General features: G+C 44.3%; 2 protein-coding genes across 2 annotated transcripts in view; one reads left to right on the plus strand and one right to left on the minus strand.

Moving 5' to 3' along the window:
- Nucleotides 1–24,490, minus strand: part of LOC130203038 (serine/arginine repetitive matrix protein 2-like) — a 132,298-nt gene that overhangs the window by 106,736 nt on the left and 1,072 nt on the right. Inside the window, exons 3-8 of the mRNA XM_056428934.1 lie at nt 8,132–8,252; nt 7,671–7,728; nt 5,752–7,132; nt 4,920–5,019; nt 4,275–4,365; nt 475–666 (exon numbers count right to left, since the gene is read on the minus strand). Of these exons, the coding sequence (XP_056284909.1) occupies nt 475–666; nt 4,275–4,365; nt 4,920–5,019; nt 5,752–7,132; nt 7,671–7,728; nt 8,132–8,252 (1,943 nt within the window). The remainder of the gene's footprint in view (nt 1–474; nt 667–4,274; nt 4,366–4,919; nt 5,020–5,751; nt 7,133–7,670; nt 7,729–8,131; nt 8,253–24,490) is intronic.
- Nucleotides 10,736–23,639, plus strand: LOC130202253 (12-(S)-hydroxy-5,8,10,14-eicosatetraenoic acid receptor-like). Its single transcript, XM_056427622.1, has 3 exons — nt 10,736–11,549; nt 20,152–20,614; nt 21,246–23,639. The coding sequence occupies exons 1-2, from the start codon at nt 11,001–11,003 to the stop codon at nt 20,611–20,613; spliced, it is 1,011 nt and encodes a 336-aa protein (XP_056283597.1). The 5' UTR covers nt 10,736–11,000; the 3' UTR covers nt 20,614; nt 21,246–23,639.

Consider the following 24,490-nt stretch of genomic DNA (forward strand, 5'->3'; position numbering starts at 1 on the left):
GAAATTTTGTTCAAATAGAAACCGTTAAAATAATTGGTCAGGTTGTGGAAAAATCCTAAATTAAAACCCCGGGTACGCGGTTTAAAATTTCCATTTGAAAACGTTTCCGGGTTATAAGTTAAACTTGTCCCTAAAGAAAATCTTTTCTTAAAGAATTCAAAGTCATTCCACTAAGGTTTAAAAGGAAAGATTTTAGGAAAAAAGTGAATTTTCAAGCCTCCCTTAAAAAGTTAAAAATTCCAAAAACATTTGTGAGAAATCCCTATTTGGACCACTTTTCTAAAATTAAGATTTTCTTAGTAGCCTCCCTTATAAAAATGGGGTTTCTTGAAGGAAAAGCACCTTTTTTTGGGGTTTAAAAATTTTAAAATTAAAAATTAACGAAATTAAAAAACAAAAGGTTTAAAAGGGGAGATGTTGATATGATTCAAGAGACTCGTGACCCGAAGAGAAGAACAACATGTGTATATTTACCTCTGACTGTCCCTTGTGTGTTTGTGCAGTACACCGTCCGGCCACTGGGCGGCACTGTGGCGTAACTCTTCGTTTCTTCCTCAGCTCAGAGTTTTCTCTGATCAGCTCCTCCAGCTGGTGTCGAACTTCAAGCCAGTCACTCTCTCTCTGCTGTAACTGCTGCTGAAGGGCCTCCATCTGCTGCATGAGGGCCTGCCCACACACACCCACACACACACACCCACACACACACATACACACACGCACATACACACACACACAGCTGGTTGTGACTCAGGTGCTGACTTGAAGCAGTGGGAGTATGTTTGTAAATGTTTGCACAGATTTACACCATGTTTAACTTCTCTACACCCGATGCCAAGGCTCTCTATCAGGAAGCAGCTTGAAGCTGATTTGAGTTCCCTGAACTTAACTGTTTTCAGTTGGAGCAACACTCATTTCACAGTAAGTTGGAGGTCAAAATGCAGAATTATATAATTATATTATCATATTATATCTTTCCTTTTATAAAACATTTTGTTTTCAGCTGGAACGTGTAGGATATATATATATATTTGTGCTGTGAAAAATAACGCGTTATGATTAAATTACAGGATTAATTAGTTGGGTTTTTTAACGCATTTAACGCATGCGCAGAATGAGCTTCCAATATACCTCTTCAATCTGAACTATGTCCCGCTCTAAATGCAGACGCTCGTGCTGTTCATCGGTAATGATCCTTCCGCAGGTTCACCTACGGAAACCTTGTGACGACTTTTACTTCCTCTAGATCAGGGGTCTCAATACGTCGATCGCGACCGACCAGTCGATCGCGGTGCAGTGTTGGTAGATCGCATGAAATAAAATAAAAATTGGCCCGCCCCCCTGTAATTTCCGCCAGCACATCTTCGTTCTTTTATTAAACTAAACAGCCGTCTGTTGTTGATCGTCTCTACACAGCAGCATGTCATTTCTGTCTCTACGTGTCACGTTAACACTTCTCGGCTCTCCGTCTCGCGCGCCGCAGAGCTGTGTGTGCGCGCATCGGGCAAAATAAATGTCACTTGCAAAGAGCTGTCAATCTGTCAATCTGTCAATCCTTTCCGTGTCCGGGCCGGTGAGGTTTCCCGTGTTGAGTCAAATTAAGCCGCAGGCTTCACTCCTGGTGGTGCCCTTCCGTCAATTCCTTTAAGTTTCAGCTTTGCAACCAAACTCCCCCCGGATGGTTTCCCAGTCGCTGCCCGGCGGGTCATGGGAATAACGCCGCCGGATCGCTAGTTGGCATCGTTTATGGTCGGAACTACGACGGTATCTGATCGTCTTCGAACCTCCGACTTTCGTTCTTGATTAATGAAAACATTCTTGACAAATGCTTTCGCTTTGTCCGTCTCGCGCCGGTCCAAGAATTTCACCTCTAGCGCACAATCCGAATGTCCCCGTCCCTTTCATCACGGCCCAGTTCATGAAGAAAACCCACAACGTCAGTTTGCCTCAGCAGCTGCTAAAGGAAGACTAGAGGCCTTTAGATTGTATCATGGTGGAGTTAATGGTTGACAAAAAAGAGAAAAATGTTTTGTTTAAACGTTCTGTTTAGGATGAAGATATATTAATGTTCCATATGGAAGAGAACTGAATTTTTTTTAAATGTATAAATGTATATATCCGTCTTTTGTCATAAATCTTTATGTTCTCACAAAAATATACCGAGAATATCGGTAATATGTGATTAATCATTATTAATCCACAGAAACCTGTGATTAATTTGATTACAATTTGTAATCGTTTCACAGCCCTAATATATATATATATATATACTGTATATATATATAAACTTGTGTTGTCAATGCACTGTCCATACTTCGTTTTTTTACTGACCTCTCTTGAATATTTTCTGAATAAATTTGGTCTAAGTGCATTATATCGTCTAATGACAAAAACGAACAGATATCCCCAAAATGTTAGTGACAATTTAAGTAAACAGCCCAAAGTAATTGAATCAATTTGAACATGCATGTTGATTAGATTGTGTCACCATCATTGAGAGGTTGTTCTTATTGTTGAAACTGCTTCAGAGAGGTGGGTTGTTAGTTCTACTTTACTTTAATTTTCTATACAGAGCGTTTCTGGGAAAAGCCTTTTCTCTTTTCTTTCAGGTGCCAGGTAATTTCCCAACAGCATCCTGCTTCCCATGTACGACATCATCTCCAACAGTTGCACAATCTATTGTCGCCCGGTGGAGGAAGGTTTCACATTATTCCTTCAGACTCTCGATCCCTGTGTTGAGAAGGCTAAAGTGGTCCCTGAAAGCACCGCCGACGTGCTGCTGCCAAAGAGCTTGTTACGACAAAATTCAAACAACAATGCAACCGTAGTGCAGCGCGGTCGGACCAGTTCTGCAACATGCCCTCCACCAATGGGTGTGGCCGCTATCTGTGGGTTCAGGGAACACTGGAGGGAGCTTTGAATTATTACGGAGGCAAGGCTCTGACAGAGATACATGTTGCTAAGTAATTTCACAAGAAGGCGGCGGTTCGCTTGGCGAGGAGAAGAGATGTGAACAACTTTATGCTTTGTGGTTGTGAAATGGGCCAAGACATGTCGTGTGAAACGCCGAGGCCGTCCGTCGAGCAACACTGCAGCGAAATAGCAGATAAATCAATATTCTTGCATCTTGAGAGATATGCGAGTGTTGTATCGTTTTAACCCTTGTGTTGCCTTAGGGTCATTTTGACCCGAATCAATATTACACCCTCCCCCCGCCTTTGGGTCATTTTGACCCGATTCAATGTTTCACCCTCCTGTTACCTTTATATTTACTTACATATTTTACCCTTTGGGTTCAATTTGACGCCAGCAATTAAAACCTCCAGAAAATTATTAGAATTAATATTGTTTTCCAAGTTTAAGTGTGAGGCACTTTATGTTTGTTTGTTGACTACCGAAAGAACACCGACATTAAACATTGAATGGGGTCAAATTAATCCTAAGGCGGGGGGAGGGTGTAATATTGATTCGGGTCAAAATGACCCTAAGGCAACACAAGGGTTAAAGAGACATTACTCCACTTCCCATGCCTCTTGTGGGATTTTTTTTTTTTTTCTAGTCTCAGATTCCAGGGTCAGCTGGTCGCAGTCCTGAGCTGACCCGCATGCGCCGAAGCGCTAAGACCCAGCGTGCCGTGTGGTGAGGAGGTAACCGTGGAAACCACTGCGCTGCGTGGTGACTGGGACACTTGACAGCTGATGTGCACGAGAGGACCGCGGCGCTGAAGCGGACTTCATCCAAACTTTCAGGACATTAAGGCTCGTCGCAATGAATTCCTGTGTTGCTTAACCCTCCTGTTACCTTTAGGGTCAATTTGACCCCATTCAATGTTTAATGTCGGTGTTCTTTCGGGTCAATTTGACCCCAGGCTGTTTTTCACTGTGTCAAACATATAAGAAATATCAACTTTTTTATATATTTAAAGGGCTCTTTAGGTAGTCAACAAACAAACATAAAGTACCTCACACTTAAACTTGGAAAACTATATTAATTCTAATAATTTTCTGGAGGTTTTAATTGCTGGCGTCAAATTGAACCCAAAGGGTAAAATATGTAAGTAAATATAAAGGTAACAGGAGGGTTAAACATTGAATGGGGTCAAATTGACCCTAAGGTAACAGGAGGGTTAAAACAAAGATCCGACCGGGATCTGATTTAGGACCATACATGAACGTGGCCCAAAAAAACATTTCATGTTATTGAAAAAAACAAAAAAAGATCTAGAGGCACTCAGAGTCTGCCTGTCGGGACACGCTTCCTCCCGCCCTAAGACTGACCTGGACTTCCCCAGTTTTGTGCCGACCGTGTTGGTTCCTCACGCCCCGGCTCTCTCTGGTCTCCGCCTCATCGTCCTGATCCGCTCTTTCTCTGCATATAAACACAGCGGAAATAATGTAAACACATTTAAATAATGATAAAACAAAGGCTAAGAGTCGACAGTTTCTTATGTTCCCCATCTTAGCTTAGCGCGTTAGCAGGTTAACAAATTAAAGCTGACGCTGATGTAATCATTTTAAAGTGTTGCAGGTTTTAATTTGGTCATGAATTACACAACAAATTAGAATTGACTGGCACTGGATTAAAAAAGTTAGTCATCACCAAATTTCCTGGCAATCCATCTCAAAGTGTAACAGGTGTTTGAGGAAATGTCACCAGTAAACTGTAAAACTGTTAGTTCTGTTGATACAATGACACTGAATTACTGGAACAGGTCAGGGGAATATCTTTGTGAAGATTTGCACATCATGTCCTGTATGTGCTTTCTGTAGAGGGAAATCAAAGATATGATGATCAACCAGAAAGGAAGCTCAAACTTGCATTCTGCATGAACTGATGCAAATGAGAGCAACCTCATGCTGTGTTGACAGATGTGAAATCAATAAAGAATCTGCTTTGCACGCAATCAGAATATCAATTTTTACCTGAGGAATCCTCTCGGTGTTTGGGCCCTTTTCGTTGCGTCTGAACCCTCGGGTTTCCTTCTCGGTTTCAGTGAGTGGCTCTTCAACATTTTCTGAGCCCCTGGACATAAAGAAATAGACAACGGTCACTTGTAAGAGGCGGCACATTATTTTGTTTAAGAACTGAACAAAATCAGAGCAGAATATATGTTAAAGTAATAATATAGAGGATTTTCATTTCAATAAAGAGTCACTATCTAATGAGTTAACACAATGGGGCTTGAGCCTATGGGCCACTGTTGAAAGCCCTTATGTTTGCAGGATTGGGAACTGGGAGCGTTTTCAGGGCTCATGGATGTAAACAGAGAGCTGGGGTAAAGCGTCCAGTTGCTCCATGGCACATGAAGCAAAACCAATTCTGAAAATAATAAATGTTTGGGATCTCCCGGCCCGGAGAGCAAGCGCACGAGCCTTTCCTTAAACAGCGCCTCCCGGCACAGCCTCGTTCTCAGGCTCACTCACATGAATGGAAGAAAGAAAATAACTAGACTTTAAGTACCCAATGATTTAAATGAGGGCTATTCAAGTGTTTGTATCGGAAAAGTGGATTAACCTAAAACACATTTCCAATGTTAGTCTCTGTGGAAGTCTGAGTGACAGATCCCTCGGTGTGGCCACTATGTCAAACGTTCCTTTAAAAGCTCCGCGCTCTTCCTGAGTGGTGACGTTCCCCAGGGGAAATAAAATAAAAAAACAGCAGCGCAGTTACAGAAGTGAAACATCATGAAACACACCGTTCATTTTATCGCTTATCGCCAAAGAAGAGAAACAGAGAAACATGTGTCAAAATTACCATGGGAATCCCCCCGAGTGTTGTCCTCCCTGCTGGAGCTCGAGCTGGAGGAAGAGGATTGTGGCTGAGGCCCCAATAAAGAGCCACGGCTCTGGTCCTGTTTTGGGAACTCCGGGGACATCCGCTCCTCCTCGCCGTAATCGCCCTCCGTTACATACAAATGGGACTCTTGGAGGCCGAGAGGAGGGGATGGGAGCTTGGGAAGCTGGTGGCTCGGGGAGGGTGGGTTGTATTCATCCTCCCTGCCGGTACCATCACCACCAGTAGAGCTTCTGGTGGTGGAATGTGTGGGAAATGTGCTGCGTTTCAGAGTTGTTACGACTTGCCTTGAGTTCGATGCACAGAGATCAAACGCTGCTGCAGCTGTTGAAGCAGCTTGCTTTTGACCTTCGACCCAGTGTGAGCTGCTTCCTGGCCTTGACCGACCGCACTGGCAAAGAGAGTGTGTTTTTGTTTCATCGCAGCATTCGGATAGAGTTTCCATGTCGCAGCTCGAGACTCTCGCCATGTGTTCGTCCACGATCATAAAACTAACAGTAATTTCCTGATTTCTCCAGGCCCGAGGGGAACCCCTGATGTTTAGATGATGCACGGAGTTTGATTCATACGCAGCGCTGTGTGTGTTGTTCTGCTGCAGGGATTGTTCCCATAGATCCTCTGAGGTGGTACTGCATGAGCTCACAGGCATTTTTCTCGGAGGCGCCGTGAATTCTATCTGACCTTTCACCTCGTCCTCGTCAACAGTGAGTCGTGCCGTTTCGCGCTGCATTTCCATTTCTTGGCGCCTCGCCCTTTTCTCCCTGAAAGGCTTGTGAACACAGGGTGTCGGCTCATTCATTCTGCCTTCAGTCTCTTCATTATCGCTGTCCTCTTTTTCTTTCACATGGGATTTCTCCTTGGACTTTCTCTCTTGTGATTTGCTCCCTTCATCTTCTGCGTCATGTTGTATATGTCGGATGTGTTCTAGTGGGAGAGGTGGAGTTTCAGGTTGGGGCACGACGGGAATGTTGAAGTGAGCGGTTTCTTGGTTACAGACCCGGACCAGCGCCTGCATCTCTGTTGGGGTCTTCCTCTGGTTGAACTCGCTGGTCTGGCAAAGGTTTTGTGGAGTCCCAAACTCTCTCTGATCAGGCTGAGAGGTCGGCGACGGGAAGGTTTCAAGCTGCGATGGCTCGTCTTTAAAGACCCCGGACAGGGCGGGGGAGCACCTCTGGATGCCAGAGGTTAACTCCCCGCCGGGCGGCTGCCGGCCGAGGGGAGCGCTCCTCGGGGCCTCCTGCTGATCGGTGACCTTCGAATGTGTTCTGTCCATCAGGGACTCGCCCTCACGCTCCCGCAAGAAGTAGCGTCTCTCCGTCAACCTCATCATCTCACCGAGATTCTGAAAAATAAAGAGAAATCATTCCAGATTCACAGGCAGATGTTAATATTTGCATTTAATAGGGTGCATTTTAGCATTTTTTTAAAAATCATTTGGGTTTCTTTATATTCTAAAATATTTTTTCGGCAAATTGCGATAATATTGTTTTGTTTTCATCAATGAAAGGTTAAGCTACATTCTAATGGGTCCGACCCTCCTCTCATATATTTACCATGATTGAGATTCTCAGAGCGATGGTGCACACAATGACGCAAAAAAACATTTCATTTCAGTTCAATACCAATCGACTTAAAAATGCTTTCCCTATTCATATTTTTATTCGGTAACAGCTCGGTGAAATATTGGTTAAAATAAAAATTAAAGACTTTCTTCATGTTTAACCAACAGAATTGGTCGACGTCGTCAGTTCAACTCACATTAAAAATGTTGTGACATTAATAAATCTTTGCATTTCAGGTTTGGTGTTTTAATATGTTTTTTAATAAGTGGTGTCTACAGGAAACCACTGTACATACTTAGAGACTATTATGGGATATACCTGCGGCTGCTTCTGCTCGGACACTTCATGCACTTTCTGCTGCTTCTCCACAAACTCCCTGAGGATCAGCGTCGGAGAAGAACATTTCAAATTATATTTGGACAAGACACGAGCAAATAGATTTAGATTAGAAAACGTTATTAATCCCCAGTGGGGAAACTCATGAGCCACCAACAAGTCATACAGACAACAACAGACACAGTCCACAGAGCATCAACAGACAAGAAACACACTACGAGGAACAAACAGAACCAGAAGATGCCCCATAAAACACGACCATCTTAAAGATGCTAAATCTAAATCTAAAAAAGCCTAAAGGCGTTTGAACAAAAGACCTTGTGAGTGGTTCAGTAGAACACTGCTTATAAATAGATCAAAGCAGAGTTAAGGTGACAAAGAAGTGTCAGTTTAAGAGGAACAACCACAAAGCCCTGCAGATCTGTCGGCAGCCGTCTGAGTACCTGTGTTCAGGCTCGGCAGAGGGCCCCACCGGGTCCTGGTCTCTGGGCACCGTCTCATCGGCCTCTGTGGCGGGAGGCAAGTGCCTCTGGTCTGCCGTCTCCTCTTTGGATCTAAATGCATCTGAGTGGGGCGAATGGGGGTCAGTGGTCAGCAGGTCCGTCTTTCAATCAGGGGGTTGGCGGTTCAATCCCCGCCCTAGTCGATGTGTCCTTGAGCAAGACATTTAACCCTTAGTTGCTCCCTAGCTGAGTCTACGGTGTATGACTGTAACATGATTGTAAGTCGCTTCGGATAAAAGCGTCAGCTAAATTAAATGTGATGTAAAAAAATGAATACATGATACTGATGGATCAGAAAGAAGGAAATCTGCAGGACGGACGGAGAAGGAAGTGTGCACGCTCGGAAGCCAAAGATATGTGACCGGATGAGAGCCGAACCTCTCGGCCTCCTGTGAGGTGGTACGGGTGACGGAGCGCTGAGTGAGTTACAGCGCGAGCTCCAACTCGACAGGGAGCGCTACCGGAGTCACAAGTGGGCTCGACAATCCGAGAACAGTTGTCCGCTTGTTGCTCCGGCCGATAACACTTCTCGGAGTGCCGCTGGATTGACGAAACGCTAAAAACTAAAGAGCCACGGTCACGTCCCTTTAGGTCAAAAATCGCTGTTCATTTCAATAACTAAAAATAAATGTACTGTCACATTTTAATTAAAGCTAGCACAAGGAACTTTCCTCTTGTGTTGGTTTCGGAGCCCCAGAGTCCCTTTGGGAAACCTCTCATCCAGAGCTGACGGCTTCGCCCCGAGCGGACCGGGATTGGCACCAGATGACAGATATTAAGAATAGCTGCATGGAAACAGACCGTAGTTTGCTTCGTTTGCTTCGTTTTTAATTGAGAATGTTACGTAACTCGTAAAACCTTCCTCACAATTGCTTCCATCTTGTTGGAGAAAATGCAATGTTTATCATTGGAATGGTGCACGTTCGTAGTTATCTTCTTATAACTGGATACTGGCAACTTATTCTACAGCCATTACAGTGTGCAATCAATATGTTCTTCAGACTGAACGCAAATAAATCTATTGCCACTTTAATATTTCTTTAAAAAAACAACAGTCATCTCTTTTTTGAAAAAATAAAGACGAAGAATGGCATCTGCATCGATATGAATTTCATAACTTTGGTTCTTTACGTCGTGAAATTTTCAAAAACTGCAATCTGAAAGCACAAAAACCAGAGGCGGTATTACATGGACAGGTTGTTATTGAATATAAATAAGAATAAACTTGTGAAAACCTTTCTGAAGGATTCACTCTGTTGACACGTTGATCTACGTAGAAGAAAATGTGACAGTACATTTATTATAATATCCATTGCAAAAATATCTTAACTACTAAATGACTATCCAAAGAAAATGAGGGATATGGTGTCACGATACAAAATACAAAAAAGTCTTACCTCCTCAGGTGGAGGTTTGAGTTTAATACCTGGATCACATTTCAACCTAGAATTCAAAGTTTTGGTGCAGCAGAATTTGAACTAAACTGACGTCTGGATATAATCTTTCTTCTTTTTGACGTACTTTTAAAGTTCGCCGCAACATGAACGTTGAACTGAGATATATTCAGGTATAAAAAACGATGGTAGACCCGAAACCAGATAGCTTGCATCAGGCGTTGTGGTCGCCCAGTGTGAGCCGTATCTACCTGATCAAAGCCTGCTCGAGCATAAACCCTCTCAAGCAATAAAACCATTCACCGGCATGAGAGAATCGTGACTCTGATGTATTTTATAGATCGTTAAACGGCTGATGACTTTGACGATCCCTGTGTCTTGTCGGGTTTAACATCATAATTTGGGAGAGAGGTCCCGTCTGTAAAAACCTGTTTGAATCTCACGAGCTGTCTGGACTTGCAGCTGAAGTAGAGATGGAGTTCGAGGCATGCAGAGTTGAGCGTGAGGCCCGGGGTTAACCCCCCCCTCTCCTGCTCCCTTAGGACGCAAAATTCCATGCAACCTTTCTCGAAATATCCCCCTTTTTTTAATCTGCTGAGAGGATGTGCAGTTTAGAACAGCGCTCAAAAGCTGTCATTAAGGACAAACAGCAAGTCAATTCAGAAGCTTCTGGGATTTACTGAACCCTCACGAGAAGCAAAATGCTAAATTCTCAGTTAGTGCCAGGAAGAAGAGAGGAAGCAGTTTGCTTTTGCAATAAGATGAAATGATCACAGCGGTGATTGGCCGTCGGACTCAAATCAAAACAGCTCGAGGGTTCACACGGGGGCCTGTCGGTGCTTGACAGTGGCATGCAGACTTTGCTCGGGTTCTATCGCAGGACAACTCTCAGCGCGCTTGTGCTTCGCTCGAGGTTTAACCTATGGAGAAAAACAGAGTTTGGTTTATTTATTTAAAGTTCAATCTTAACAGGCTGGTATCGGTCCCTTGTTTGCTCCACTGGTTTCGCAGTGGAAAAGCAGCTGGTGACTCACCTCCTCGGGCTACAGAAAGGGGCGGAGCTACGAGCGCGGGGCTGAACCACCAGGCAATCCTAAGGCAAAGAAGCTGTCAAGCATTCGCTCTGCACACACGAGGGGAATCACACTCACAAAACAGGGCAGACAGGCCTGAAATACTTTGGAAACCAGAAGCAAACACACGAGGAAACCAGAAGCAAACGCACGAGGACTGAAACGAGGATCTAAAACCTCAAACAGGATTAAAACCAAAGACAGGGGAGAAACTATTTTGGCGGTTTTTTTCTTCTTCTTTTGTGTGTGCATGTGTCAGAGTGAGGTAACTTACTCAGTTTAAGGGGAAACCCGTTGCAGCTTGTATTTCATATTTGATCGTTCACCTATTCCACTGCTCAAATGGAAAACAACACCGGTTACCAAGATATCGAGGACTGCGAAGCCACCAACAAGGCCCTGTACAACTTCTACGCAGCCGTCATGATTGTGATTTTCATCCTGGCGCTGCCTCTGAACGTGTCGGTCCTCCACCTCTTCATCTTCAAGCTGAAGTTCTGGAAATCCAACACCAACAACATCTTCCTGTTCAACCTGGTGCTGGCCGACATCCTGCTGATCTTCTGTTTGCCCTTCAAGGCCTACAACTACATTCATGGGGAGAGGCGAAGCGACAATGACACGATTTGCAAAGCGATGCTCTTCATGTTGTTTCTGAACCGCGGCGCCAGCATCGCCTTCCTGACGGTGACCTCCATCGACCGGTATTTCAACGTGGTGCACCCCGGTCGCAAGAATCTCCTGAGAGCGCTCAAGAAGTCTCCGCATATCTCGATCCTCATCTGGCTGCTCCTGCTGCCGCTCACCATCCCCACCATGCTCAAGAACTTTGAATGCTGCAACAGCCACAGCCAACTGCCCAATGGCGCTAAGGAAGACACTCTGGTGAAGGTAATGTTCTCCACGCTCAATCTGTCATATGTGCAGCTTTCTATTCGCCGTGGGCGAGTTTACCGGCGTCGGCGGCAACAATCCAGTGTAGATCATGAAGGGAGAACGAGTTCCAAAGCATGAAGCCTCCTGGCTTCACTGGGAAGGTGGCGTGTCATGCGTTTCTCCCACTTCCGAGCTGTCAGTTGGGGCCATGTGACCTCACGGCGCCAGTGAGCACATGGTCGTGTCATCACATCAATAGATACATCACTTCATTTGCGCAACACAGCTCATTGTTTTTGCAGGAAGAGCGACTCGGCGTAAAGTAACAGAGCGGTATTCAGATATTTTACTTGAGTAAAAGTATAGTATTCCTATAAGTTGAGTATTCACATCAGTATGAAAAGTAAAAATAAAAAAATTTGAAAAAATGCAAAAGCAGAATGTCCCATTTCGTAAAAATAATTATATTACTAGTTTATAATCACCGGTGCATTCAAGTGTAAGATAACTTTAATGGTGCAGTCTGTAAAAGCGTTTTTATTTAAAATTAATGTAGTGGAGTAGAAGTACAAATATGCCTAAAAATGGAAATACCAAAGTACAGTACAAGTACTTCAAAACAGTACAGTACTTGAGTAAATATATTTAAATCACATTCCACCAGTGACAAGAGAGTCTAATCTAATGAATGTGACTGTGGAGCCGAGAGGCATGAAGGACGTGTCACAGGGCTCTCAAGTGTCACGCATTGAGCGTGAGACTCACGCATTTCGGTCTTAAGTCACGCACTCCCGCCACACATCGTATTTCTCACGCTGAAAAAAACTCTCGGCTATTTAATGTTTTAATGTGCCGCAGCGCGCCAACATGAGCTGGCCGCGCTGCCCTCACCGTGGTGGAATCAAGCGCTCCCCTGGAGTTCTACTGTGAGGAGCCACTTATCAGCCAATCAAAAAAAAGACATGGGCTACACCAGGGGTGGCCAACCAGTCAGAGACTAAGAGCCACATTTTTTACTGTGTTACCGCAAAGAGCCACATCATACACATGTGTGTGCGCGCGCACACGCACGCACACACACACACACACACACACACACACCTCTGATCAGCCAGATTTATTGTAAATGTCACACACCAACATGATGAAAAACTGTACCTGCTTTTCTGCCTGGCTTTTCAAAGCGACCAACTTGTTCTTGCGAAGTTCCGTCCCTTTTGGAAATTCCTGTTCGATGTTAGGGTGGAGTGTATGGAGGACTTAAAATGACTTAAGTATAAATAAATAAATAAATGAATGCATGAATAAATACAAGAATAAATAAATAAATGCTTAAATAAATGTATAAATGAATAAATAAATGCTTAAATAAATACAGGAATGAATGAATATAAGTTATAAATCAACAAGACATCTTTAAATAAATATATTTCTGCATTTCTGTATTTCTTCATTTATGTATTTCTCTATTTATGTGTCCACACGTATTTCTTCATTTATTTATGTGTGACATTTACGTGTCCGTATATTCAAATGAGCTGGGCGGTCCGAACCTCTGTCTCAAGCATGATTGGTCACAGGAGTGTGATGCACCTGGTGTGTTGTGCTCTACTACTTCTGCCTGGCACATGACGCTGAAGTTGACTCGCTCAGCTCACCGTTAGCAGAAGTTAGCCTAGACAGCTTTTTGACTTCAGCCGTTTATCAATTCCAAGAACACTGAGTACAGACTCGTGTTCTTTTGGAGTCTGGTCTTTGGAATCTGGTCTTGTGAGTCTGGTTTTGGGAGTCCAGACTCTCGTGGACGCAGGACGGTCTTTCTGGTCTTGTGACGTCACCACATCAACTGTTCTTGCGCATGAATTTACTCCAATTATTCACTGTAAAATACTTTACAGTGGAGTAGAATGTGTTGCGGTGTTCACTGTTTGGCGTAGGCTACGAATAAACGATAATAAATATACAACGTCTCGTAGCTTTCCTGACCCAGGGTCGCTACAATATGAAGTTATGAATCTTAACCCTCAGTCAAATTGACGTAACGTTATCTTTTAGGAAATAATAAACTCGTTGTGCTCTTTAGATCCTCCAAAACCTAATTATATCTCATGTTTAACCGCTACGGAGACGTCAGAGCCAGCGGAGCATTTAAAAAGTCCTGCCGAGATCAGGCTTCTCTCGGCGGCCACACAGCGCTGAGCGCCGGAGCTCAGAGGTCCCCCGAGCAGGACCTCAAATCTCCGTCGCATATCCTTATTAGGCTGAATCTCGATAAATCGACCACAGATTTGATGCTTAAACTACTAACTTCACGGCTGAAAACATCCTTAAATTACATTCCGTGACTCAACAACAGTAGTATTTAGAATGTACAGACAAGAATGCATAATAAACGCTGTTCGTCTACAGATCCAAGTGCTAGGGATCGATTGCTTCTGTCTTGGTCCCTGACTTGACCAATCCTGTTCAACAATGAGGTTCGGACCGCCCAGCTCATTTGAATATACGGACACGTAAATGTCACACATAAATAAATGAAGAAATACGTGTGGACACAGAAATAGAGATATAGATAAATGAAGAAATACAGAAATGTAGAAATACATTTATTTAATGATGTCCTGTTGAGTTATAACTTATATTTATTAATTTCTGTATTTATTTCTGTATTTATACATGTATTCTTGTATTTATTTATTTATACATTTATTTAAGCATTTATTTATTTATTTATACATTTATTTAAGCATTTATTTATTTATTCTTGTATTTATTCATGCATTCATTTATTTATTTATTTAAGTCATTTTGAGTCCTCCATAGTAGTGAGCTGAAGTGACGCTGAAGATTTGAAGCTTTGAAATGCGCTAATGCTGCGTGACATATAAGGCAGATCGGCTTGCCATTACGTTTAACAAAAAAATATAAACTCTCCCACTCTGGCAAAAACGTCCTGTGTTCTTCTTCATATTTTCGTTTGGCTGTGCTTTTTTTCCCTGCCATTTCAAGAGGTAACTTGACGGAAATTGTTTACAACACAAATGATGGCACACCAAAGATTCTCTCAAGATTCAAGATTCAAGATGTTTTATTTGTCACATACACACACAGGGTGTGCAGTGAAATGAAAGTGGCAATGCTCAGCAGGAATGTGCAAGGGCAACAAGTACACACTATTTACAATAAAAAACAACACAATATTTACAGTAAGTGTGTGTGTGTGTGTGTGTGTGTGTGTGTGTGTGTGTGTGTGTGTGTGTGTGTGTGTGCCTAAGAGGGGCAGTTGTGTGGGTCTATGTGGGGGTCCTGGTGAGGTCGGAGTTCACAGTCCTGATGGCCTGAGGAAAGAAACTCCGTCTCAGTCTCTCTGTTCTTGCAGCGTGACTACGGAGGCGCCTGCCTGACCGCAGCAGCTGAAACAGTCTGTTGTTGGGGTGGTGAGGATCCTTCATGATCCTGCCGGCTCTGGTTCTGCACCTCCTGGTGTACAAGTCCTGCAGGGTGGGGAGTGTAGTTCCAATAGTGCGCTCAGCCGAACGCACTACTCTCTGCAGAGCCTTCCTGTCCTGAGCGGAGCAGTTGCCAAACCAGGCTGTGATGCTTCCTGTCAGGACGCTCTCTACAGCTCCAGAGTAGAAGGACTGAAGGATCCTCTGGGAAACTTTAAATTTCCTCAGCTGCCTGAGGTGGTAGAGGCGCTGCCTTGCCTTTCTCACCAGAGTGTCTGTGTTCGTTGACCATGTCAGATCCTCGGTGATGTGGACTCCCAGGTATTTATACCGCTCACCCTCTCCACAGTAGTCCCGTTAATCCCCAGTGGTGAGTACGTCCTCTGTTGTTGTACCCTCCTAAAGTCCACAATCAGCTCCTTAGTTTTGGTGACATTCATGATGAGGCTGTTGTCCTGGCACCAGAGTGACAGATCAGCAACTTCCTCCAGGTAGGCCTTCTCGTCGTTGTCGGAGATCAGGCCCACCACCACTGTGTCATCCGCAAACTTGATGATGGTGTTGGAGCTGAACCTGGCCACACAGTCATGTGTGTACAGGGAGTACAGTAGTGGGCTGAGGACGCAACCCTGGGGGGATCCTGTGTTCAGGGTGAGGGATTTGGAGGTGTGTCTGCCCACCCTGACCACCTGTGGCCTGGCGGTCAGGAAGTCCAGGATCCAAGCACACAGGGGTGTACAGTCCCAGCTCACTCAGCTAGCCAGCCAGTCTGGAAGGGACTATGGTGTTGAAAGCTGAACTATAATCAATGAACAGCAGTCTCACATAGCACCCCCTCTGGCTGTCCAGATGAGAGAGTGTGGTGTGCAGTACCTGGGAGACAGCATCATCCGTGGATCTGTTTGGGCGATAAGCAAACTGCAGCGGGTCCATGGAGGAAGGAGGAAGGCGCAGATGTAGTCCTTTATCAGCCTCTCAAAGCATTTCATGACCACCGAGGTGAGGGCCACGGTCGGTAGTCATTCATACATGCTGGAGAAGCATTCTTGGGCACAGGGACAATAGTGGATCTCTTGAAGCAGGCGGGGACCACGGACTCAGCCAGGAGAGGTTGAATATTGTGGTGAACACTGGAGCTAGCTGGTTAGCACAGGTCTTCAGTACTCGCCCAGATATGCCATCTGGACCTGCAGCTTTCCTGGTGTTCACCCTCAACAGAGCCCTCCTCACACTGTGCTCGGTCACAGAGAGTGTGTGTTCATCCCCAGCGGTAGAACTCACCTCGGCTACGCTTAACGGTGTTGTTGTTAGCCGGCGAGCTAGCGCTGTTGTTGCTAGCCTCAAACCGTGCATAAAATGAGTTCAGGTCGTCCGCTAGGGATGCGTCGGCACTCACCATTGCGCTGGGTCTGCTCTGGTAGTCTGTGATAGTCCGTAGCCCCTGCCATAGGCGCCTGGTGTCGCTGCTCCATCTGTGATTCCACTCTGTCTCGGTACCTCCTCTTGGCCTCCTTCACCGCCCTCCTCAGTCCATAGACCGCTGCCTTGTACTCGTCCATGTTGCGGGATACAAGACCGGAGTTATAGGCAGCAGTACGGGCGTTCACAGCTTCACGGATGGATCTATCAACCCACGGCTTTTGGTTAGGAAAGACCCTAACTTTTACCGTGGGGACGATGGTGTCCGCTAGCGTTGCTATGAGGCTCATTGCTACTTCCACAAACTCGCTGACGTCACTGGAACTGGATTGGATCATGTCCCAGTCGACGACACGCAGAGCGTCCTGTAGCTCAGCCTCTGATTGGTCAGACCACCGCTTTACGTTCCTCGTCACTACCGCTTCCCGCGCGATCTTTTGCCGGTACTCCGGAAGCAGAAAAATGGCGGCATGGTCTGATTTGCCGAACGGAGGGAGAGAGACAGCCTTGTAGCCTCTCTTGAATGGCGTATAGCAGTGGTCCAACGTTCTTTCCCCTCTGGTAGCACACGTAATGTGCTGGTGAAAGTTCGGCATGACTTTTTTTAGGTTTGCCCTATTAAAGTCCCCAGCCACCACCACAGCCGCGTCGGGATACTTGTTCTGATGCCGACATAACACATCATGTAGGTCCGATAGTGCTACGTCGGTGTCCGCTTGTGGTGGAATGTAGCGGCTGTGGTGATGACCGAGCTGAACTCCCGGGAAGGTAGAATGGACGGCATGAGATCGTCAGATGTTCCAGGTTCGGCGAGCAGGAACGAGAAAGAGTCTTAATGTTCTTGGGTTGCACCACTTGTTGTTAGTCATGAAGCAAACCCTCCACCCTTAGATTTACCAGACTCTTCCGTTCTGTCTGCACGGAAAACAGAGAAGGACTCGGTTGGGCATATGACTCGATCCGGCACCAGCGGGTCAGCCATGTTTCCGCCAGACAAAAGATGTTACAGTCCCTCATGTCCCGTTGGAATCTGATCCTTGCCTAACATCATCCATCTTATTTTCCAGAGACTGGACGTTAGCAAGAAGGATGCTGGGCAGAGGTGGACGGTGGGCTTGAACTCTCAGTCTGTTCCGAATTCCGCTCCGTTTCCCTCTATGTTTTCGTCGTCCCCCCGTAGTAGCGGCTCCACTGTTGTTGTTGTGGTTCGCTCGTACGATCTCGGCCGGCCACGCTGGATCGATGGAAAAAGTGGACAAAAACCCTTGTTTTGCGCAAAAGTTTATGTCCAAAAGTGTGCTGCGGTCGTATGCTGTTAGTGCCGATGTGTTTGTGGCAAAGAAAACATTAAAAATAAACACAAAAACTAAAAGAGCGCACAATCTCCGCGGAGCTACCTCGACGGCGTCTGGACACAGCCGCGCCATCGTTTGACGTCACTCAACCAGGCTTACATGGTCAGTGTGCCATCTAGCTGTAGGGGGAGTGAATGACAGCGCCAGCCAAGCATTTTTGACGCATGTCATGTGACAGCTCCTGAAGAGCCGCATGAAACTAGTTAAAGAGCCGCATGAGGCTCGCGAGCCGCGGGTTGGCCACCCCTGGGCTACACAGTAGCCAATCAGAAAAAAAAACGTATCTGTTGTATCTGGGTAAGATTTAATCCAGCAACCAATGAAAATAAAGCATCCTGGAATTGCGCGCGACTGACTGATATCCGAAAATTTCGTTCTGCGGGGGGGTGCTGATGGAAATGTCACTCTTGCCTGTATTCAAAGCTTGAGAGCCCTGGTGTTATCTCACACGACAGCTTCACTTAGGTCTAGACGGTTTCCAGAGCCATTGTAGCACCGACACACCACGCAGCCGTTCTGAAGCTGGCGCGTGTGAAACTGCTCCGCGGATGACGAGGTCACCGCGTGAAAAGGAGGGTCGCATTCTGGAAAACCCAAATATTAATATTGTCAAAAGAAAATAAGAAGGAGATTCAATGTATTCACTATGAATTCCACTTTATATGAGACTCCATGCACGACAAGGTGTAAACCAGCGGTCGCCCACACGTCGATCTCGGGGACTGTCGCTCTCCAAAATAAAATACAAATAAATTCAGAAACACATTGGGCCTCATACTCATTTTATGAAGTGTCTTCTGGAGTGTTTTCTGACAGACGTCTGAAGACCAACGTCAGAAAAGATCTCCTTCTGATTCATGAACGCCTGCAAAAGGGTTCTCACACAGCCGGAGTGTTTCCAGCTGTGCTCCCCCGAATGAGGAATATTAAATTGAACGTGCATTCTCGTGCACCTGTGTTTGCATACAGAAACGCCCCGCCAGCTCCTTATAAGGGCATGCAACCGAAGAGACGTGTGCACAATCGACAGACTCCACAGGAAACACGAAAGCAACTTCAGATTAAAATCATGTCAGAGCGGAAGGCGACCACCGGTCGAGTAAACTGAGACCTAACTTTAGTGCTTATTTATTTATTCACTTACAGTTGCAGTGTTCGTGGAGTGCTTTTGTATATTTTATGATATCACGATGCCTCGTAGAATCATGACTATACATGTGAAACGTAATTGTTAATGATACAAATAGTCTAGTATTTATTAGAATTATTCAAATCTGAACATGTCTGTAGAGTTGATGTGAACGTCATCACCAACGGTCTGAGTTCAGAACGAATCCCACGTGAGGAAACTTTCATCAATGCCAAATGTGTCCCAAAAAATGTTGGAAGTGTAGTTCAGAAAATCCCCAAATGAAAGAACAGGTGCCTCACAGACGGCCTCCGACTGGCTGTCTGTGCTGATGAGCCCAACTACAAGCTCACAGACAGTGTCCAGTCACAGACATCACACTGACCCGAGTCACATGACCGTTGACGGCATTGTGATGGGACAGAGCTGAACTTACATTGGGTCCACTGACTGATCATGCTGTCAGTGTTGTGCTGTAACGTCAGTTGATAAACACAATAATTAATATTGGTAGTTCATCCAGCTGCTCATTGATAAATGTGTGTTTCTTGTTCATATTGTGTGCGGTTAACAAATAATGTCCTGTCCATGTTGCACTGAAATTAAGTCTTTCAGTGTGTTCCTGGTCACATCAATTTGAAAGCTGGACCAAAGTGTTTTGATTTCATTCAATTACAATTAAGCCAAATAAAAAGCCTCCAGTTGTAAGTCCAGACTGGACAGTCTTAACGCCTCAATAGGGAGGAGATCTCGCCTGTCACCAAGGGAGAGGTCAGGGATCATGGGCATAAAAAGGTTGTGACCACTGAAGTAAACAGTGTATTAGTTTGAAGCGCGTCTGTTTTCTGTGTCCATTAGACGCTGTGTTCACGCCTCTCAATAAACTTACGCCGGCTATAAATCTTCTTTCATTGTTTGCAATCGGCTTAATTCTTCGTCGGATTATTTACACTGGTAATCTCTCTGGTATTAACGCATGATGACTGTTTTTAAATAAATCTTGTCTGTGGTGAAAACTAAGTAGATTTAAATACAATTTTTAAGTACATTTCCATTTACTCTAGTTTTACCCCACGGCCTTTTAGAGGCAAATATTGTACCTTTCCCCCGCTGTGAGTTATAGTTAAGAGGTACTTAAGAATTTTGGGATTGCTAACCATTCCAAATGTAGGACATCGGGTTGCTAATGTCAAGATCTGCTCCTCTATTTGTTGCTGACGCAAAAGACAAATTAGGATGATCCACTTTTTTTCTGATCTTTAAAGGACGTGGTGGACAGTCTGCGGGAAGTGGTCTTCTTCTCCCAGATCATCATCCCCTTCGTCATCCTCGTCTACTGCACGGTGCACATCGTCAACCGGCTCAGGAAGAAGACCGTCGGGGACCAGACCAAGCTGAGGAGGGCGGTGTTCCTGGTGACCTCCGTCATGGTGGTCTTCTCCTTCTGCTTCCTCCCCTGCACCGTGGCCAGAATGGTGCTGCTGATCGCCCGGGTCAAACCGTGGCCCGAGCCCTGGCAGGATAAAGCCGCCGTGGCCTTCGACGGCCTCATGGTGCTCTCCTACGTGGACTGTCTGCTGGACCCGCTGATCTACTGCTTCTGCAGCACCAAGTTTAAAAGTCTCTACCTCTCCAGTTATTTCCCGTTCTTGGTGAAAGGCAACGGAGTGCCGATGGTCAGCTCAACGGGGAACACGACGCAGCCTCCGCGCAACAACGTCATTTGAGGTGGGAAAGGCGGTTCCTCTGTGGGGTGACACTACCTGATACTGACCACCACAAACACGTTTCTATTTTATGAAAGGGGATTCGCTATGAAGGGGTACAGTTGTTTTTAAGTTTCATCAAAGTAATAATCTTGATGATTGTCATTTACATAAATGGCTGTTAAGTCACCATCAATGGCCAAATGAGGTCAAACTAAACGGTAACCGAGCACCGAGCCGATAGCCCACTGACACAAAAGAAAAGAGGTTGAATTTCAAACTGACATTCCTCTGGACTTCTGTCTGGACGTCTGGGAAGTGAGAACCAAAACAACACCTGCAACTACCACTTATCCCCATAGGTGCACGAAAGATAACCAAACAGAGAGCCTCGAAATTGTACATTTTAGTTATATATAATATAAAAGTATATATAGGTACATATGTAAATAGGAAGATCTTGTTCTTCCACGATGTGTTGGGTGTTCCAGGGCATTGTAGACGTACTGTAGCGGTGAGTCAGTCGTCTCCTGATACTGTAGATGATGTATTCATGTTGGTGGATTTTATTTAGTGATTTTTTAAAATATTTTTATTTTAATGGGAATGCTTCTCGGGCCAAAGTACGCACATCTGTTTTTCTTTTTGTCTAGGACGGCAAGTGAAAAATTCCTTTCAACTGTTCCCGAGGTGAGGAGAAAAAGAACAGGAATCTTATCCGTCTTACGCAACCTTTTATCTAAGCTTATACACTAATCCAGTTTTTGTGTTTAATCGGTAAAAACATGTGTCACCCAGAAGCGTCTAATACATCAAAACAAGCTGTAAATAGTGAGGATTTTCAAAGTAAGAGAACTAAAGAAGGGAAGGGTATCAAATGTATACATTTAACTGACTCCAAAATAGACACATATTGAGTCCCCCAATACGTAAAGGCTTTACCCTGAAGGCCCTTACAGGAAGTTGATTGTTAATGTTGGGTTATTATGGATGTGTATAACATATTTCAATCATTCTCTTGTCAATAACAGACACGCCGCAAAAAAGGAAATTTCCCCGACAGTATGAATCCTGAATCATGCTTAAAGCAGATTAAAAAACACTTCACTCCGACTTATTCTCATAAATGATATTCAGTGCGGTTACATGCAATCGAATTATTGGCTTAGTCGGACTGAAATCGAATTATCCGTTTCATGTAAACACCTTAGTCGGACTATGTGCGGTCCGACTTCGGTCCGATTAACACCCCTGGATAGCTCTGTCCGATCCAGTTGATAATTCGACTCTCGCGGCATGTAACTCTGAATTCGATTCGGAACTGGACTTTGCGTCTTTGCGCATGCTCGAGATCCCGCCGCCCTCCTCCCTCCCATGTCGTGACCCGGAAGTCGAAAGAGACGATAAATTAAATTCTCCGTGTACCTTCGGCGACGGCGTCTTCTCTCCGTTATCAACTCAGCCAATAGCGCCATTTGCATTCGCTGTACTCCTATTAACACCATGGAAGAATAGTAGAGGGATGGAGCTTCGCCTTGCTCTCTGTTCGCCATCTTTCTCGAAATGTTGTTGTTGGTGGTGGTGAAGAGGTCAAGCGGAAATGGCTGTATCACCACGAGTTGTAATGAAAACAGCGCCGCCTATCGTATCGGATATGACATGCTTTCGGCCAATGATTCGAATTACTCACTGCCATGTATATTGGGATAACAGCTGATCCCCCAAAAGATAGCATAGTCCGACTAAAGCAAGATTCGAATTATACCATCATGTAAACGCACTGATTGAGCTCGTATAAGACATCTGGATGGACTCACCACGATGATCTCATCCACAGTAATAGTGCAGCGCATGAGGACATGTCTGTTGGTAACGTGGCTATAAACAGACTCATGTTAGGCTCCTCTGTGTGCTGAGGATGCATCACTGTGTCTCATAAAAGTCGTTGCTTTCTGTTTGTCACAGTATTGTTTGAAATGATGAAACGCCGCAAGAATACAATGACACATGTGTGCGGTGGAACGTTAAGCAATCCCCTTATCAAGCTGAATTTATCATGACATCTGATTAATGTTCGACAAGTGGGAACACGACCGAGGAAAAACCCCGTCGGTTTCGGGGAAAAGGAGGCACCTGGTCCTGGAAGAAGATCCCCAGCTGTACGACTTTAAAGTAGATTAAAATGCATTTATTGATGTGGTCACCTGATTAAAAACTAGAGGAGCGCTCGTATGGCTTCTTCCTTGGCCCGAGGTGACAAGACCGATGCGTACTGAGCGGAGGGGTCACAAACAAGCGAAGAATTGCCTACACACACACACACACACACACACACACACACAAACACACAATCCATTCCTTCCTGGAAATGTCACATCTGGGTGTCTAAGTGGATGAAAACCTGACAAATATTGACGGAGTAAAGAGAGGAGCGCACGGTTTAAAGTCACATATAGTGGGACCGGAGCAGACTTCAACATCCATTTGTGTAGTTTTGACCCGAGCGGAGCTGTGTGTTCAAAGTACGCGTCGCTCGTTTGTCTGCGACTCAGTGGTTCATTCAGTTGTTCATTCAGTTTCTTCGTGGGCTCCAATGTCTCTCCTCGACGGTCACTCATTGCAAAAGTGAAGCATTTTATTCACCCACAGCTACAACGTGAGAAATGCATGCTCGAGTTCATTTAAAGCATCTTTGTTCATTTAATCAATTAATTGAGATTACGGTTTGGATGGGTCAAACACTTACTGACACTGAGAGCAGCATTAATGCAGCTAAATACTATTATATGGCTACTCCAATTTATAAATGAATTTGAGGTTTTGTCAACCAGATTCAGTTTAATAGAATGAGTTATTGAGTTGACAAAATCTATTGAATTCTTCTGATTATTATCGATATGGCATTTACATAATGTGTTGCTGACACATTCTCAGGCTCATTTCTAGGTGGCATTGTGCAAATAATTGACTTGTCTTTTATGTGTTTTCACTACTCCTGTAATATGTGAATGTATAAATAAATCTTTCTATCTTCATTTTTTACAGAACATTTCTGCAGACTGATTCTTTTACTTTCAGCATAACACAAACATTCCCATCAAGTCCAGATATGAGTCAATATGCATTTAAGCAATCTTAAAAACTTCTGTTGTGGTACAAAGAGTGGGTGCGGTTCTGATTATCGGCTCTATTGTTTCTGAAAAGCTAAACGTGTCAGAAACAAGTGGCTGACTTCAGCTCCACAAGTCTCATTTGTAGGTTTAAAGAGCTTAATGTTGAATAAATAAATTAAAAAATATATATACACAGAGAGAGAGAGAGAATATACAGAGAGAAATAAAAAGATAAATATTATATATATATATATACACAGAGAGAGAGAATATACAGAAAGAAAGAAAAAGATACAAATTATATATATATAAATATACAGACACACATTTGACACACATATATATATTTATATATATACACACATTTATATATGTGTATATATATATATAGAGAGAGAGAGAGAAACAAATAAATCCTTTTAATTGTGATGCTTACAGCATCATTACAGCCTATCTCACATAAAGGTAAAGCATGTCGTAACATTCTAGAGAGGTGTTTTGAACTTTAATTCATATGATCGTTTTAAACTTTTCGTTTGAAGCGTACTCTGTAAATAACAGCTATAAATCATATGTCAACAGACAGAATGATAACAGAGACCAACCGTCGCTACTTCATGGGCAAAATCAGATTTTATTTTCCGATGTATTTATTTTTTTAAACAGCAGCAGGTGATTAACCACGTTGTGGTTTTTTTTAAACAACTTAAACGCAAATGAAAAAAAACAGTTTGAGGTGGTCACGAAGCATATCCATTTGACATTTAGAAAAATGTATTTTAAAA

This window comes from Pseudoliparis swirei, chromosome 12 (genome assembly GCF_029220125.1).
Source record: "Pseudoliparis swirei isolate HS2019 ecotype Mariana Trench chromosome 12, NWPU_hadal_v1, whole genome shotgun sequence".
Lineage (NCBI taxonomy): Eukaryota > Metazoa > Chordata > Actinopteri > Perciformes > Liparidae > Pseudoliparis > Pseudoliparis swirei.

Excerpts from the sequence above, each read along its gene's own strand:
- LOC130202253 (XM_056427622.1), top strand. The coding sequence starts at position 11,001 with ATGGAAAACAACACCGGTTACCAAGATATCGAGGACTGCGAAGCCACC. Across the intron at positions 11,550-20,151 it reads AGGAAGACACTCTGGTGAAG|GACGTGGTGGACAGTCTGCG; the intron begins GTAATGTTCTCC and ends TGATCTTTAAAG.